This window comes from Zosterops lateralis, assembly GCF_965231275.1.
Source record: "Zosterops lateralis genome assembly, chromosome: 3".
Lineage (NCBI taxonomy): Eukaryota > Metazoa > Chordata > Aves > Passeriformes > Zosteropidae > Zosterops > Zosterops lateralis.
Window position 1 is genome coordinate 107,881,508 of NC_139764.1, and position 12,681 is coordinate 107,894,188.

Genomic DNA, 12,681 nt, shown 5'->3' on the forward strand with positions numbered 1-12,681 from the left:
CATGTAATCTTTGTTTCTGAGAAACAAGAACTGCCAGCTTCGAAGCAAACATCACCTTCTTACCAGCAGGGCTGCCTACTCTGCCTGGGAAGTGCTCTGAGCACTCAGTGTCACCTCCCTGCACAACCCACTGCTAGTGGTGATGGCTCCTTCAAAACAATAATAAAGCAAAGGAAAAGGCTGAACAAACTGAAATGTTAATTTGACCAACAGGACTGATAAATTCCTGTAATCTTGTTTTCTCCAAGCCTTAACTGGATGCAAAGATTTTGGACAGAACATTTTAAGAAGCAGATGCCAACATTTTAGAAATAGGTATTTTATTCTATTCCTTAAATACATCCTACTTATTTCAAACTAAATGAATATGGCTTAACCTATACACATTGCTTTAAAGTTTATTTATTACTCTGCTTTTTTAAATAATGTTACTAGACTTTTTAATCATACCCAGATTAGAACTAACCAGAAGAGTGTGTCTTGTCTGCAATTCCTCCCAACTCCATGATTCCTGTTTAAAGTTCTGGGTGAGGTCAATTTAGTGTTTTTGAAAAAGGAATTAAGGAAGACGCTACGCTTGAAGGAACTTTCAGCCAAAACTTCCCTCACTGGCTCACAGCACACAAACTTGTGTTTAACAGCATCCCTCCAGTGAGAACACAGGACAGGGGCAGCAAGGATAGGCTTAAGAAGGCAGGTCAGCTGTGCTAATACTCTTAAGTGCTTGTCTAGGAGTGATGAAAAGGGAAGAAAAGAAGTTTGGGCTGTGTTTTGTTTCCACAAACACACAGATCAGGAAAAGTCTGAACAGAAAGAATCAACTAAAAACAAATCATCCTTTTAAAAAGGAACTCCTTCTGCAAGCACAGTAGTTGTCTGCAATCTCTAAGCATCTCCCTATAGTACAGAATAGGACCTGAGCTAAACGAACCCCAAGTAATTTTATTACACAAACAATTCTAGGACCAAGAATTTACACCATATACTAAATAAACTCTCAAAATCATATTGCAAGCCTAACTTTTAAATTCCTGCTGTTTCCATTCACCACCCCAAAACACAAAGTCTGTTAACAACATTTGCTGTTAAGAACATACAGAAAATAAAACAAGCTTACCGCTTCCAAGGACATATTTGCTCGAACACGCCCAGTGTTGCAGGGGTTTTTTTATTTAGGGGGAGGAAGAAAAATGTCCCAGTGAGCAAAGTTCACGTGTTAACCTGGAGAGGATCCAGGCTGGGCGCTAGAGCAGCAGCAGCAGCTGCTCACACCTGTGCAGGCAGGAAGCTGCCCCAGCTCCAGCTCCAGGGCTGAGGGGCTGCATGGCCCAAACTGGCTCGGAGAAACGTCCAGCTCGCTCACCAGAATGTCCCCAGAGCCTGCTGGCAAACTTCTCTGCCTTCACTGATGAAAGCTACTGATTAATCTATCCACTGCTCCTCCCTCATCCGAGTTACTGCCTTGAGCTTATGATCAAACTGGTTTTACTACCATGTAAAGCCTATTACTCACAATGCAGCTATTTACAAAACTAAGATAGCAATAAAGGAAATAAAACAAGGAACTTCAGTTCTTAAAAAAAAAAAAAAATTCTCAGCTATGTAGGGACAAAGATCTTAAGAAAATAAGCAGAAGGATGAACACCAAATCACTTTCAGTTATCAACACAACAGGCGTCTGGAGAGTGATTAGAATTACTCAGAACAAATAAATCCACAAGAATGTTAGTTCACCTTGTCAAAGAAAATGCAAAAAAAAAGGAGTTAAGATTCATCGGGCCAGAGAAAGAAGGAGGTTTGGGGGATTTCCTGAAGGAGGAGAGGCCTGGACTCTTAATCTTTATATAATATACAGGAACAGTTCTCAAAGTAAAGTCTAAAAGCAAACAGAAATAAAACCTAATCCAAACCCAAAAAGTCTTCCACATTCCACACACCTTAATAGCTCAAAAACCTCACACATTCCATCTAACAGCATTACTACACTTCTCTAAATCACACTGGAAACAAAGGAATGTGTGCACATTTTTCACCTGATGGACTTTAGAAAGGAAAAGCTGCTCTCAAAGAAAACAATAGAAGTCTGCTAGGTTCCATTGCTAATTCCTTTCAGGAATCTATGAAGTAGTTTATTTTAAATTACCCATACAGGAAGAAGCAGAAAAATGGCAATAACAATGTCAGAAACAAGAACTCCAGTTCAACCCCCTCAAAGAGGATATGCACACAGTTCGAACAGGAATTTCACACCAGGTTTTGTTAATAACACTGGAAACGTGTGCACTCCAAAATCCAGCTCTGCAATTCAGGCAGAACATCTTTAAGAAGCTGCAGCACTGAAAAGTGAATTCAAGGAAATGAGCTTCACAAGCAGGCAGTGTAATTGCTTGCACTTTTTTATAACCCACTTGTATTAAACTGTACATTTACCATCATCTTCTGGTTTTAGGACTGCTCTGGACACTCCACACACAGAGTTCTCACCCAGCCCTTCCAACACCTCCCACTCCCCATCCCACACAGTGGCACTGCACAGGAGTGTCTGAGGATGCTTCAGAGGCTTTATGGGGTTCCCCTCAGCTGAGCCTACCCATTCTCTTTCTTTAAAAGCAAAATGATGTGAGTAGAAGTCAGCACCAAGAACTGCACCTGTTGGGACAAACCACCTCAGACTGCTGGTTAACCCATCAGGTGATGGGCTCACAGAAAACATCCTGGTCCCAGCTGGCACCAGGAACCAGACGCCACCAGGCTCTGATCATCCCCCAGGATCTCCCCATCAATATGGAAAAGGATTGGGTAGAAGCCAGTAAAACCCAACCAAAAAGTTACCAGGTGATGTTATAAGGTACCAAGCATCAGCATTACATCAGTATCCACAGGGAGCTTCTATAACTTCCCTTCTCCATAGGAGTGTTTCAAAGTCACATAGTGCTTAGCTCACCCACAACAAATCAACCCAATTAAAAGTGCAGTCTCCGCTTCCTCTGCTGCACTTCAGACAGCAAAGACCCACCTGCTATCACTACATGAAACAAACCTACTACCATAACTTAAAATTATTTTACAATGTTTAGAAGACTTGAAAAATAAAAGGAAAACATAATCAAAAAGCTATTTCCTGCTTTAACAACCCAAAATGAAGGTGACAGCACTTAGTCATACTTCAAACAGAAAAGGTGCATTTGTCAAAGCATGAGAAGTGGCATAAAATGTCAGTAAATCTGATGTATGGGCAGAGCCCAGAAGGAGGGAACAGAAGGGGACTGATCTGCTTTAGCAGTTTGAATCTGGGGCATCCAACATATTCAGGCAGCATGCAGCAATAATCCTCCTGTCCAAATTCTGCTTGTCCTTCAAAAAGGCAAGAAGCAGCCTTGTGCTGCCCCACAGCCAAGGACAGTTTGCAGCTGGCACCAAGGCAACAGCTCTTTTCCTGCCCTCACAGAGGATGAAGAAGAGACAAACCAACAAAATTAGCAAAAACAAACTAGCTGGAATGAGAACCTTCCTCCCAATTCTCTTTCAGTTGATGGAAATCAAAGGCTTTTATTTCTTTTTTAAAAAATAATTTGTCTTCTCTAATAACATGTAACATTTGAAAAAGAAAACATGTTTATCTTCGCACAGATTAATCTATTGTATTTATTATGTTTTTAAATTTTACATATGAAGGCAAATCTAGTGGATAACACATGCACTTCCAGCTTCAAATTTAATCTTTTCCAGATCAGCATAAATTATAATTTACCATCCATAGTCTGCATGAAGAGGCTACATCCTGGCCTCAGCTCAATCCTTAACAAACTACTGTGTATATTTATGTCACCAAAAAGCCACCACAAATTTAACCACATAATGCATTCAGGCCAGATGCTCATTTCATGCATGAAATTCTAGTCAGGACAGTAAGATGATCCTTTCAGGAAATAATAAATACTTAAGTACAGCCCCAGAATTTTGCAATCAAACATGTAAAACTTGGTGCAACCCTTAGTACTGTACACAGCAATTTGTGCTCTCTGGTCACATTTCTGTCCTCTTGCAGACTTTTGTGCTCCTTCCCTTTCATATGGGTCATGAAAAGCCAGCAATACTCATCTCTTGTCAGCATCCTCACTGTTCTTACCACTCCCAATGGTGGTGGTTGCTCTTGGCAAACAAATAAATCCATTTCTCAAGGGACTTTCCCCATTCACAGGGCCAAAGTCCAGCCCTGGTTGAGCTCATTTCCACCTCCCTCCAGCAGGTCACTCACACCTTGCAGGTGTTAACAGCACACCAGGCCAAGAAGGGAATTTGAGTTTAGTTGCTGAGGTTTGGTAGGTGCAGCAGTCTGGTCATAGGAGCAATCCCACAGATCCTGCAGCATGATCCAACAACCGACTACAGCAGCAAATGAGAATGATTTGGGAGGAGGCACAATAAAAACCAAACCCAAAAACGACTTTTCTGCAACGGCTTTCCCAGAAATAGTCTCTCAAACTGTCACTACCTGTAAATTAACTTTTACAAAGAAACTATAATCAAACTGACCAAGAAGAAAACACACAACTTTCAGCTCCCTAACAATTAATGCTTTCCCATGATCTCACCACTGCACAATATCCTTCCTGCCTAAACACACCATCTTGAAGAACAGTTCCCAAGAACAGCCCCAGAACTGCACTCAGCTCCAGCACCAACAAGGCAAGTTACCCCTGTTGTCATGAAACAAAAGTGATCCTTTTCTTCTACACAACTTCCCTTCTACTTCTCCAAACCCCTAAGCCTTCTAGAAACCTGACTGGCCCCTGTAATTCAGGACATCTGACCATGCCATGCACATATCAACAGTGGAAAGTTAAAAATACCTGCAGCTGAGATGTCACAGGATGGAAATCATTTTATACAAAGTTTATAAAAGTCGCAGCTGCAGAAGGGCAAGAAACCACCCAACAAGTATGGTAAATAATACAGAAACGTGTCACATCCAAGACATCTTTGCTCTTCAGCAGGACAAACTGATGACACACAAACCAGAAAAGAGCCGAGTCTGATGTTTCCTTCCCACACAGCACTTGAGAGTTGATTAAGAACATCAGCACAATAATCATCAAAACATCTTTTAGGTCAAATTACTATTTATACAGACTCAAAACCCAAACATAACTTGGAACTAAACTACCAACAACTCGAAAATGTTAGACAAGTGAAAAGCATTCATCCAAACTTTCCCTTGGTAGGAGACCCTCTCTGAGAACAATTGGATTGTTCCTATCACTTTTAAAAGGAAAATCCTAAAACCCTTCACAGTAAATCAGAAAAGAATAATTTTGGTTTTTCAATTTTTCAGAAGAATTGTCAAATTTAAAATAAGCAAGTGTAAAGAAGTATTTATAGCACAGGACCAATATCCCCTCAGGTGTTACAACATGAAAGTATCACAGTAAGATACACTGGATAGTTCTGCTTTGCAAAGAATTAATTTCACTTCAAAAGGGGTAGGAATATCTACACTTGGACTGCATGGAAGTGTTACACCAAGGGGTTTGCAGAGTCACAAAAAAGGCAGTGCCAGCAGCAGAGTCCAGGGTAAAACAGAATTGCCCCTTCAAATACAGCAGCTTGATCCAGGCTGAAGAACCCACATCAGCACAGCTGGAGGATGGAGCTTTTCATTACAGATGAGCTGACTGAGCTGTGATCCCACTTTCCCAACTGTTTCATGGCTGGATGTCTTTTGTAGGAGTGGGTTTAGGGGTTTTTTTATATTCTTGGTTTTTAAATCACTTCATCCAACTAAAGCAGATAACTGTGGCTACAGACAACTTGATGTATTGCAGAAGTCAGAGTGACACAGAACACGTAATGCAGGGGTACAGACCAAAAGAAATGCCAATGTAAGAACAGACAACACAACTCAAATTAAAAAAAAAATCTTCAAAAGTGTATTTAAAAAAAGTCAGCACCTTGAATATGTTCCCATTAAAATAAATATCCTGTTACAAATAGAACTGTTGTGTATTCCAAATATTTCAGTAACAATGACCCAGCCACATCATCACAGTAAAATCAAGTGAATGCAGAAAACTCACCTTCACAAAATTGTCAGGGAACATGCCCCTTCTGCCATTTAACTCCCCTTCCAACCATCCTTCTTCTTCCAGTTTTTTCACGTTCCTGATGATATCCCCAACTCGGATTGTTAACTCATCATCATGGGCTGCATCATAGTCATATTCCACAATATAGTCCACTACAAAGGAAAAAAAATGCACAGTGAATACAGAGCAGACTGGGAAATGCAACTTGAAAGTCATACATGTTCAAAAGGCAAACCCAACAATGAATAACAACAGGCATTTCCCTCACAGCAATGCTCACCCATCAACTGTGACATTCCCAGGTATTTTTGAGAGGGAGAAACAATTGGAGAGTCACCAATTAGAATAAAGTAAATTTAGGAATATGACACCAGGTCATGTTTTGGTGGTGGTGGGGAGGTTTTTGTTCATGTCTGGTGGAAGGAATTGCTGGCAATGTGTTTCTTCCCCACCAAGTTCCAGCTGAAGATTCACCAATTATGAATCACTGCCCACAGGACAAGTGCTTCTTACTCAGTGCCCATTTGGGGCGAGGATCAGACACTGTGTGTATGGCACATACCTGAAATGCTTTGCTAGTTCTCATACTTGAGCCTGCTACTATGTTTGCAAAAAAATAATTGCTGCACAACACTTGGTTTGATGTAAGAAATGCAATACAACCAGAAGGAGTGCGATTGACAATAACATACAACCTAAATTGTAAATATGTAAAATGCACCTTCCTTCAGAGTGATTTGGTTGTATGAAATAGGATAAGCAAGTGAACTTTACTTTTGATACAATTAAGTTTACTCAGAGGAGCACAGCAGTGTATTCACATACTTGTCCATCTACTGCCAAGATCCATGAGAGTCACTCACTGACAGCTTAAGGCTTGTTTGGCAATAAAGACACATTTGTTCATCAAGGAATTCTATTTATGCCTGAAATTTCCACAAACCTGCAGCAATCAAATAATCTTCCCTCTCACTCAAATCCAGTCAAATATCCAGGCACTGACAAATGTTAAAATACTGACTGCTCTCACCGAAACCTCCCTCTCCTCTGAAGATCAAATGCACAGGAGCACGACAAGATTAAAAGACAGAAATCGTGAATGGTTGTAGAAACTTTTTCCCAGCTTAATCTATTTTATCAGTGAACAATAATAACCAACAATTAATTTAAAAAATGAAGGAATCAAACGGGAAGAAGCATAATTTCCTAGTTATTGAACTTACAGCTGCATTAAACCAATGTGTGATTCTGATCTGTGGGAAATTTTAATCACAAGTGCAGCTGCAGTGATTGCAATTAAGCCTTTATCCCTCTGCTGCCCATGGATGAAGCCAGAAAATCCTTAGTAAAAAACCAGAATTATATGATGATACCATGAATGCAAGAGATGCTAGAATGACATGTCTGGCAAACTATTTGCTGAATGCACCTATTAACAAAGGAACCAGTAGACATAAATGTGAAGACTTCATTTTGCTTTCTTCCTTTAACAAAAAAAAAAAAAAAAAAAAAAAAAAAAAAAAAAATCATTTTCTTCCTCATGAACAGAAGTCATCACCAGAGTTACCTGCCTATGATACGCACCTGGAACTTCTAGCACACACTTTTTGTACTGTAGACATTTATTTTTGCCAAATGTACTCTCCAAGCTTGTTCCAAAGCATCACATTCCCCCATTACTGCCTGCAGCAAGCAGAGTAGTTCTGTCTTGCTTCTGCACAGAATTGTCTCTTGAGAGTGGCTGACAAAATATTGCCAAACATACAGGAAATTCTGGCAGTCACAAATCATAAAGACAACAGCCATTCATCACCTAAGAGCCTGGAAATGAAAACATCACCTTCCAACCAACTCAACCCAGCCATTCTGGAAACCTATAAATGGATATTTCTTACATTTTTCTACATGTCCCATATTTCTCTCATACACTGCTTGGAAGCACATTAGCAGGTAGCACATTTCAATATAAACACCATAGGACAGCTTTACAGAGCTAGACATGGCAAATGGATCACGATGTCAGTCATGGCAAATGCTCCCAACAGTGACTTGAGCTGCCAAACACCTGGTCCTTTTTCCACAGCAGCAGCAGATAATCACACCCACACTGTGTCAACATGAACCAATTCTACTGAAAGCTTATTTATTCCCTTGGGAGAATTTCTGTATTTGTGTTTGAAATACACAGCACATTCATCTGGTCACCTTTCCAGGCTCTAAAACATCCACTCAGCCATGCCAACAACAAACACAGAACCTGAAGAACCTCCCAGTCATCATCCACATGTCATTATGTTCCAAAGACAAATAGCAATAAACAGACATCAGCTTCTTACACTTGAAATCTGGGTGCTGAATTTCCTCTTGGATTTGTTTGTCAGTGATATCCAAAGCCACCCTTGTGGATACACAGACAAACCAGATGTGAACTCTGTTACCTTGTCTGTAAAGTGGAAGAGACCATGGGGAATGTTAAGATAGTTTCATCCCACAGATATTTTTTTTTCCTATGATGGCAGAGGAACAGCAAGGAGCTACACATCCCATGTTCTGCTACTACATGGTCCTCAAGAAGAACACTTAGAAGTTTCACTTTTCAATACTAGCAAGTAGCACTAGTTGAATCATCCAGGTGATGGGCAAGAAACCTCTGTACTGCCAAACGGTCCAGATTAAATAAATCTCTGAAACATCCTAAAGTATAATATTTACCCAAGTAAAAAGAGAGTCCAGCAATGACAGAAAATGTTTTTAAGGAATCACGAGTCTTTATAATAACACTAACTAGAAATTACATCAGTTTATTGATTATACTTAATGCTTGTACTAGTTCTGAATGCTCCAGGTTCCCACTTAAAAGCTTTGCTCAAGAACAGACACACTGCAATCAGTCAGCAGTAAGGTGGACTCCAGTAACATAATAGCTGGTCAAAACTTTGAAGTTCTCAGCTGGTAAAAGGTACAGCAGAACTCTCCAGCAACAACAATCTATCTGATCTCCCTTCTGCTTTTTACACTGCTTTCTCCATTTTAAACCTCACTCAAATCAATTATCTGTAGCTTAAAGTTCGTAATGATCAAGTCTCAAATGAAAAATAGTCTTAGGCTTAAACAGAGCACTGTGAGGTTTACTGAGCCTTTTAGCACATCCAGAAACACCAAAATTCACCTGAGAGGGGAAGACTTTCTCCCGAGTTTTCACAGATCTGCACACAAGGAAAGGCTGAAAGAGCTGGGGAAAGGCTCAGGGATATCTCATCAATCAGGGTGTGGAAATGACCAAGCAGTGCCCAGTGAAAACACAAGAGGGAGTGGGACAAAAGGAAACCGAATGCCACTTAAACATATCTAAACACACTCTGTCATTCAGCCATGACAGCTTTCCAACACACGAAGAGAACCTTCCAGATGGTGTTTTTTGAAGGTTCTGACCCATTTTCAGGGGCAACTGACTGATTAAAATCAACAGAGCTACAAAAACAATTATTGACTGGATGTCTTTGGAGGAAGGTGGCTCTGTGGGAGGGGTTTGCTCAGCTCTTGCTTTTTAGTAAGAGGACAACTTCACCAAAGAAAACAAGAATGAAACAATTAGGTTGGACATTAGGAAGAAATTCTTCACAAAAGGGAGATCAGATATTGGAGTGGACAGTCCAGGGAGGTGTTTAAGGGACGACTGGATGTGGCACTTAGTGCCGTGGTCTGGCTGACATGATGGTGTTTGGTCACAGGTTGGCCTCGATGACCTCAGAGGTCTTTTCCAACCTGACTGATTCTGTGATAAAACAGACCAAACATGCCAAAGCCAGTGAGCCCAGTCAGCAGCTACAAACTGTTATTCCCCACAGCACAGACAAAGTGTCCCACCTAATACCTCGGACAAAACAGCTCCCACTGTCAGCCAAGACCAGGCATTCGGCCACTGCTGGGACAGCTGGACTCCCCCCTTCTCCAAACCTTACACAACCAGCTCTTTGCCAACCACATCCCAGTGCCAAGGCAGAGGCCAAGTCTCCCAACAAGCCACATGATACCCATCTTCTCTGACTGTAAACAAAGGATGCCTTCAGCTACTCAGACTCTCTCCAAAGTTGTCTATTAGAGGTAACTAAGGCCCTCTGGTAGCCCTAAAACAGAAATCAAAACATAAATCAAGGAAGAGAGTAAAATATATCAAAATTCTAGGATGCCTGTGTCTTCAATAGAAATAGACACTCATCCAGCAAAGAGCACAATTTCACATTCTTGGTACTCTGTTTAGGGCATTACAAGACTATCAGAACCCAGTGACCTTTCTGTAGCAGCCAAAAAAAGACACAAACCAGATTTAAAATAAATCCCTGAAAAACACACTTTAATAGCTTCTACATTTTTTAAGAAAAAGAGAGGAGAGGGGAGAGGGATTAATTAGATAACTGAAATCCTTGCATATACTGGGAAGCCTTGCTGAAACTTGCTGTGGGCCTGGAGGGACAGAGTCCAATGTGAAGCAGCAAGAATTGCTGCAGTGCCCCATAAAGGTCTCTTCAGGCAGGTTTCAGGCCAGTTTAAAGTCGTTTATTGGAACAACCCTGGAAAGTCCTGTGACCTCCAGAAGTACCTTGCCAGCAGAACTGCAGTTACATTAGAAACTGAGCTTTTGCTTTTCCAATTCATCACAACAGACAGTTGCTAGATGCCTAAAACAAACTTCATTAGTACTGTTATTTCCACTTGTACATTTATCACATAAAACCTCCAAAGTTTAGTCTCCTATAAAACAAAGCCTAACAATTTTGTTATTATGTATGAACAGAGTTACAAAGGTGTTTCATTTTATAGCAGACCAAGTTTACACTAGAGACAAAAGACCACAGAGGACACTATCTTACCCTTTTAACTACCACAGTTTTCTTCACAACTACTTCAAAATCAGGTGCTGAACTTAAGGAGATTGACCCTTCCAACTGTTTTCCCACAAAAATGTTTCTACCATTTAAGAGCTATAGGAATGTCACCTGGTTAACACTAATAATACATATATAGTATATGTACAGCCACTTAAGACAGACTTAAACACTGAAAAAGTAGCTCAGGTGTTTAAATGCTGAACAATAAAAACACCTCTGTAAGTGTTAAACATAAGTAGTTGTTATAACAATGTTTTCTTTCCACTTCAATATCATGTAATTTCCTGTCACCCTGACCTGAGTCACAGATGACAAACCAGATGCTTAAATAGAGAGGCCTGACAGACCTTCAACTGCCCTTAAAATTCTAGTTCCTGCTCCCAAAACTGTGAGTTTTGTCTACAAAGCTCTCCTGTAAAGACACATGCACAAGGTGAGCACCAGGATTTGGGAACCAAAGACAAATCTCTCCTGGCCAAGAGCTCCCACTGCTCTGCAGCCAGGCTTCCTCCAGGCTCTGAATCTGCTTCACACTCCTGTTTACAAATGACCAGAATAACCAGCTCCCCAAAGATCCAAGTATTCCTTTGGGGTACAAATTTAGGTTTGTTCTTCCTCAATCTCAGAAGGGAGGAATTTCCCACTCTCGGGGAAACCACACTGAGCACTGGTCTTGTGAAAAAGTCCTTCCCTTCCTTTCATACCCCAATAACCATCCAACTGAGGGACTGAATCTTGAACAGATGGAAATATTCAGTATTTCCTACTTCCTTCTCATGGTACCCAATAAAGCTACATCACCAACAGAGTGGGAAAGTCATGAAGCTGTATTTCCAAGACATCTTAACCCAAGGATGTTGTGATCCCATGTTTTCTTCTTCACGCATTCACTAGTCCCTTCCCCCTGCTCTCTGCTTAAATTAGCAGTTATTTATAATACTGAATGAATCAGATAAAGAAAACAGCCCAAGAGGAAGCTGATAGTGACAACTTTCTGTAAGTTTATCTCCTTAAGATATCTCACTGCAGAGTCAGACACAGGATTGCTTCAAACTCACTTTAGATCAACCTCTACATCCCTGTTACAGCCCAGATCAGGAACACACTGCCCAGTGAAGCTCCAAACCACCCTCACCTGTGGTGGTTCAGTTCAGTGTGGAACAGTCTCACAAAGTAATCTGGAATTTTCACTGAAACTAAACCCAGGAATGCACTTAATGCACATTAATCTTTAACAGGTATTATGTCCATGGGACAAGATTAAAACTACAATGATATAAAAATATCCAAAACTTAAAACCTGCATGTGGTGCCTTCACATGAGCAATTTCCCCCTACAGATTCACTCATCTTGCCCCTCACTACCTGCTGCTTTGCTCATAGCCAATATGTGCCACGAAACCACATCCCAACATAACACATTACTGACACAAGGCCACTGGATTCCTGACAACTCTGATGGAAAGGGTGCAGTTCCACGCTATATTAAGAACCTGAACAAGTGTAATTAGCTAATGGAGACCATGCAGTCCACACATATTTAACAGTACAGTCACTAGTTTTAAGCCACATCACAGGGAAGAGCAGACATTTCACTGAGCTGAGCCATGTACAGCCATCACATTCACGTTCCACGTGGAGGACTTGCTAACAGTTGCATCACAAGGGCCACTGCCATTAAACATCACCAATGAGATGTTTTACCT

The 12,681-nt window shown here is 40.8% G+C and overlaps 1 protein-coding gene and 1 long non-coding RNA gene across 3 annotated transcripts in view; one reads left to right on the forward strand and one right to left on the reverse strand.

Annotated features, from left to right (window-relative positions):
- LOC310906932 overlaps positions 1–12,681 on the forward strand; it is a 226,187-nt gene that overhangs the window by 73,741 nt on the left and 139,765 nt on the right. The gene's annotated exons all lie outside the window — the stretch shown is intronic.
- The window catches only part of CD2AP (CD2 associated protein), a 76,766-nt gene that overhangs the window by 48,238 nt on the left and 15,847 nt on the right, over positions 1–12,681 (reverse strand). Inside the window, exon 2 of one of the 2 annotated variants that reach the window (XM_083857203.1) lies at positions 6,078–6,238. In XM_083857203.1, the coding sequence (XP_083713329.1) occupies positions 6,078–6,238 (161 nt within the window). Of the gene's footprint in view, positions 1–1,117; positions 1,396–6,077; positions 6,239–12,681 lie in introns of those variants that run through there. The other variant, XM_083857204.1, reaches the window with a different exon arrangement.